The sequence below is a fragment of the Cryptomeria japonica genome, chromosome 2, assembly GCF_030272615.1.
Source record: "Cryptomeria japonica chromosome 2, Sugi_1.0, whole genome shotgun sequence".
In the NCBI taxonomy this organism is placed as follows: domain Eukaryota; kingdom Viridiplantae; phylum Streptophyta; class Pinopsida; order Cupressales; family Cupressaceae; genus Cryptomeria; species Cryptomeria japonica.
Genome location: NC_081406.1, coordinates 117,403,587 through 117,409,879, shown reverse-complemented (window position 1 = coordinate 117,409,879; position 6,293 = coordinate 117,403,587). Strand labels below are relative to the sequence as shown.

Genomic DNA, 6,293 nt, shown 5'->3' with positions numbered 1-6,293 from the left:
TTCCCTAAATTTTTCTTCCACAGGTTACTCACAGGCTCAGGAGCATCCCTTCTCTTGCAACCAAATAAGAACAACTCATGTCCTCTGATTTCAGTCCATATGTCTCCTAGATGTTCAAATCTATCTTCCAACCCTTCCTCTTCACTTTTGATTTTTTTGGACCTCACACTGGATGTCGGGCACTGGTCTAGCAGATCCTGAGCTAAAGTTCTACCCTCCTTTTTCTGTCATTTGGGTTTCTCTTCAGGGTTCAATTCCTCTCCTTTCCTACTCTTTTTAGAAGAAGAAGAGGGTTCCATAATTTCAATCAATGTGAGATATCACACTTACTTGGAGAATTGTCGAGCTCTTCTGACTGTTGTTTACGAACTTCAGCTAACTCCTTGTAACTTTCCGTCTTTTGGCAACAATCTGGTTCTTATGAAAATTCGATCAATTCAGCTGTAATTGTGTGGGAAACTTGTGCAATAGTTAATGTCTATGTGTTTATAATGGCTACTCAAATGTTTAAACTTAATTGTAGATGTGACATCCTCAACTTGAGCTTTTAATTCCTTCACGGGAAGTACTGTTCAACTGAAATGATTGTGAATCGAGATTTCGATGAAACCCCTATCTTTGGTTGAATGCTTTAATCTTTCATCGAAAGTTCATTTTCCTCGATATCAACTCATCGATGAATGGCCCTTGTCGAAAAACCATCTTCTAGTCTCCCCGAAATCATCCTATCTTCGATGAAATCTTTTTCGATGAGTTATTCGTGAGTTTCATCGAAATCATATTTCGATGAGTTTTATACTTCGGTGAAAGTTCACGCGAGCCCTCCGAAATCTTCTTTTCTTCGATGTCCTTCTTTTATCGATGAAAATCCCTTTGTTTTTATCGACATATTGTTATCGATAAGATTTGTTTTTCGGTGAATGTTTTTTTAAGTTTCCTCCACAATTTTATTTCCTCGACTTCACCTTTTGTTGGCCTTTCACTTTTCGATGAAACTGGAACATCGATGAGTGGTTTCCTTCATTTACTGAAAGAGATATTTTGCCAAAGACATCTTAACTTAGTGTTTTACACTTTATGTTTTATTTCAATGGAACTATTCTTTTGGTGAAACTCATTCTGAGATGCTCGACATGATATTTTTGGCCGATGATCTTTCAGCTTTCACACCTTCGGGAAGATTTTTAAGTTCAAATATATTGTTCAACACGCCCAAAGGGGTTTGAAAGTGGTCTTGCAATACCTACCATCAGTAGTCATCTCGACTTTATCCCTTTCCCCTTTTCAAAGAAAATCATTATAGCTTCAGTGGCACATTTCTTGTCCCTGTAGGATTTTCTTCCTTCCACCAAGGTATTGGGCAACTTCACCACTACCTCCTTTGAAACCACCATTTATGTGCCATACACTTTGAGGATCATACCCTCATCCTAACCCTCCACAAAAGCAGCAGTCACATGCGGATTCGATCCATGCAATTTCTCAATATAGGGCGTAAGGCCCCCAGCTAAACACTCCCCCCAAACCTCATGATTCTCCTTCCATTTATGATACACGATGGACTCAACCCTATTCCAATGCCCACTCATGTTGTAGAGAAAAACTATGAAAATCAAGTCACACAAATGCCAACCCAAATATTGAAAAGGAAGCTCATAAAGAAGGCAAAAGCTTAATGCGACATAATAATGGACATGCCGCTTTGCACAAATTTGAAATGAGTTGATCATTTCCCATGAAGCCTTCAGGTTAGCAATCATTTTGATCTTCTTGAATTAGAATTTTAATATCCTCTGGGATGTGGTCCATAAATCTCCACCTTAGCAAATTACGTTGGACAACAACAAAATTGGCCAACCTATCAGCAACCGAGTTCTCTTCATGATAAAGATGAGTGACATTAAACTCATCAAAGGAGTTAAGTATACTCTTGCAATCAATAATCAAAGTCTTGATGGTCCAACTAGGGGTTTGAATCACTCTTAGATAGTTAATTATATTTAAAGAATCACTTTCAAACCAAACCTTTGTGAAGCCTCTAGAAATCGCCATCTTCAAGCTAATATAGGTTGCATAAGCTTCGACATAATAGTTTGTCTGAGAAAATGTTATTGTTAGTCAATGCTAAATGCTATTCCTCTTTTCTATGAAATTTACTTGCTAGAGTTATTCAATTTTCGTTTCATGTAGAAACCAAAACAAAAATTAATAAAAATGTCACATCCATTTCCATGCATTTGATGCAATTTCCCTTTACTCGAGCGATATTCGTAGAAAGATCCCAAACATTATTTATAATGATCTGCGACCTTCCAGTCTACGTCCATCTAAAGGTAACTTCCGCGGAATTCAAATGTTTGTTATTACGCGTCAAAGAGAGCGCGTGAAATTTATGAGTCATAGATATGCGCAATTCAATTGTTGAATTGAATCCTGAAATCCTGAAAAATTTCAGGATTCAACTGTCTAGTAGGTCAAACTAGCGTATTGACTCCGACTTTTCACACTGGTAACGGAAGTAAGGTCAATTGGCGTATTGACTCCGACTTTTCACACTGGTAACGGAAGTAAGGTCAATTGGCGTATTGACTTCGCAATTTACTAGCGTATTGACTCCGACTTTTCACACTGGTAACGGAAGTATGGTCAATTGGCGTATTGACTTAGCAATTTTTGTAATGGTTTTTCAAACACCTCTCATTTTCTTGGCTTCTCCTACCTTTTTTCTTCGCTATTAAACTGTCATTCATGTTGCTTTGTTCACCTAATTTCTATTTATTTTCTTCTAACCATTGTAACTAAGATGAAAATGGGAGGACTACCTCTTCATCTATGCCATTTTCAGCATTTCAGTCCGCCCCTCTATACCTCCTGCGCTTCCTCTTTCTTTTCTTCCCAATATTCAAGCTATGCCTCGCTTTATCTCAAGCTTGTCCAGAACCCTGTGAATGTGGGGGTCATTTATTCGAATATCACTTCGGAAGAAAGAACAGCGGCTGCGGTGACCCTACTTTTCCGCTTGACTGTGATGATAAAGTCAAGATTCCTCTAATTAACATCAGTGGCTACCAATACTATATACTAGAACCTTTCGACCACCTGAGAGGTTTTCCAATCAATTCCATGCAAATAGTTGATACAAATATGTGGGGGGAAGCTTGCAACCCGTCGAGCAGTAACCTTACAATGGAGTTTTGGTCTAGCCCTCAGTTTCGCATTTCTGGTGAATGCATGAATATAAGTATATGGGGAGAGTGCAGAGAAGAGATCATAGCGTACCTGCCCACTGAAACGTATGCTTTAGAATGCAATAAGAGTTGGTATCATTCTGACTTCAGCTTGGGTACGTATTGTAAATCATTAGTGCAACTACCTGTTAAAATGTTTGACAGAGATAGTTTCAGAGTAAAATGGAATTTCAGCGAAGGCTGTGAGCATTGCAAGCCATGGAAAAAGGATTGTATTTCGGACAACAGAAATCTACGCAATCGAGTTGTAATTCCTTGAATCCCGGTAAGAGACGTAAATCCATGTCTACTTAATTGACAGATGAATGAAAAGCGTCAAACTTTTACGTCTAAAAAAGCTTTTATTTTTATTTTTTCATTTATATTTTCAAAGCAAAATACTAACAATTATCTCTGCCTTTACTTATATTTGAGACCATGCACGTTGACCTAATACTTCTAATAAGACTGAAATTACTTTAGGTAAGTAACACTTCCTCTTTATTGTCCATAATTTTCACGGCAAATTTTGTCTATTTCAAAGACAGATGAAAGAAAAACGTCAAACTTTCATGTTTGAAAAAACAATTTTTATTATATGATTGAATTATTCTTCTAGATTCTATCATGTGTATTTTTATGCTGCCAACATTTTGAATCAAACTTCATGAATTCAATATTTATTACATTTTTCTCTTCCTTATTTCATAAGCTTAATATTAACTACTATCTCTACTATCTCTGCCATTATTTATGCTACAGACCATGCAAGTTAGTTTAAAACTGCTAAGAAGACTGCTATTGCTCTAGGCAACTATCTCTAGCTCTATGTTATATACGGGAGTTTTACACCAGTAACAAATATTTTTGGGGAATTCGTCCTTCTAGGCTAAATATATTCAACCTATAATTCTGTTTTGTCTTTGTTGCGTCATCTTTTATTATGCTTCGTTACAGTTGACAGTATTTACCTTGTAATCAGTGACAGCGATCGTCGGCAGCGAATTGTTAATAGTTGCACTATTGCTGGTAATTGCTTATCAGAAGAAGATGTTCTTCTTCGACAAGGAAGTGCCTGGAAGGAAGCGTGATAACCAGCGGTCTATCTCCAAAGAGACATTTCTAAACAGTTATGTTGATGAAATGCAAACCAGATATTCGTATTCCAGCCTTCAGAAGATCACCAATAACTTTGCACATAAGCTGGGTGAAGGAGGGTTTGGCATTGTTTATAAAGGAAAGCTTCCAAGCGGTACTCTTGTGGCAGTTAAAATGCTTGATCACTCACGGCAAAGCGAGACTCAGTTCATGAACGAAGTGGCGACTATTGGAAGGATTCATCATTTTCATTTGGTTCATTTGCTGGGGTATTGCTTTGAAGGAGTTACAAGTGCACTCGTGTATAAGTATATGGCAAATGGATCTCTCGACAAGTTTATACTTTCAGGAAAAGAAAAAAAATCATGTTCTTAATTGGAATCAATTGTATTCAATTGCTTTGGGGGCTGCTCGCGGACTTGCATATCTTCATAATGAGTGTCACAAACGCATCATTCACTTCGACATAAAACCGCACAATATATTATTGGATGAGGAGTTTACAGCCAAAGTAGCTGATTTTGGCCTGGCAAAACTGTGTGGAAGGAGAGATGACCACGTATCAGTGACGGCAGCGAGGGGTACACCAGGATATGTTGCACCAGAGGTGTGGTCTCGAAATTTGGGACCTGTAACGGACAAATCAGATGTTTATAGTTTTGGCATGATGTTATTGGAGATGGTGGGAGGAAGAAATAATGTTGATGTACAGGTGAGCCGCTCAAGCCAATTCTATTTTCCTGAGTGGGCGTTTAAATTGATAGAGAATGGGAAGCTGAGAACAAGGTTGAGAGAGAGAATAAGTGGAGCAGATGAGGTGAAGGCAAGGAGTCTGGCAAAAGTAGGTTTGTGGTGTATTCAGTACAATTCAGGTTGCGATTGCCATTCTGCTTCAATGTAACGCAATGTAGGAGTCTGGCAAAAGTAGGTTTGTGGTGTATTCAGTACAATTCAGGTTGCGATTGCCATTCTGCTTCAATGTAACGCAATGTAACGTTACTGCATGCTACCCTTCATGCTATATAATAATCCTCCGAAGAAGAGAGAAAAAAGGTTTTTGATCCCAGCACCAGAACAACAAGCTTTCAGGTAAGCGAATCCAGCCCTGTTATTGTCTTCAACACTGATCGCTACATATTGAGATCTCTGCATATTGATACTGATCAAAGCTTTAATCATTCTTCATTGGTTCTTAAGCATTTTTCTATAGAATAGATAATCAAGATTTTATTCATTCTTCATTGGTTCATTCTGCATATTGATATGTTAATCAAGATTTTAACAAGAGTTATCATAAACTAGAAACTAGAAGACCATTCATAGTACCTGAATCTCGTAGACGTAGAAGAGGTGGATCAAGGCATACAACAAAGAAGAGGATCTGCTGTCACCGCAACCATAGAGAGGATACCTATAAAATATTTGAATAATGTATTGATTGTATTGTTTAAGCTGTGAATAGTGTCATGCACATGTAATCATGTCAATGGTAATCAAACAATCAATTATGCTTAAGAGAACAATAATGTTACAAAAAAATGGCATTATAAATACCTAAATAGTTGAAGTGATGTGAAATTAACGCTTAGAGATTTCGGCCCCACTACTCTTTAACCAATCAAATTTAAAATAAGTAAATAAAGAATGCAAGGATTGATATGGAATTCTTGTCGACAAACAAATAGAAAATTTCATATATCTTTACATCATGGTAATGTATAAAATAAATTTTTAATATATATTTTTGCATAGATTGTTATTATAGAAAGATTAAAAAGAAAAGAAATAATCTACTTTCCAATTTAGAAAAAGATTAAAAAAATGGAAAGACTCTTAATTTTCAATTTGGAAAGAAAAATTTAATTTGGGAACTTAGAAATGATTTGCATTAAAAAGAAAAATATAATATCTAAATATTTTTAGAAAGATTTTATTTCTATCTAAATTTTAATTTTAAATTTAGCATTC

The 6,293-nt window shown here is 36.6% G+C and overlaps 1 protein-coding gene across 1 annotated transcript; it reads left to right on the top strand.

Annotated features, from left to right (window-relative positions):
- The first annotated feature begins 3,186 nt into the window (after window positions 1-3,186).
- LOC131859433 (rust resistance kinase Lr10-like) lies at window positions 3,187-5,226 on the top strand. Its single transcript, XM_059213170.1, has 3 exons — window positions 3,187-3,495; window positions 4,272-4,660; window positions 4,719-5,226. The coding sequence occupies exons 1-3, from the start codon at window positions 3,187-3,189 to the stop codon at window positions 5,224-5,226; spliced, it is 1,206 nt and encodes a 401-aa protein (XP_059069153.1).
- The last annotated feature ends 1,067 nt before the right edge of the window (window positions 5,227-6,293 follow it).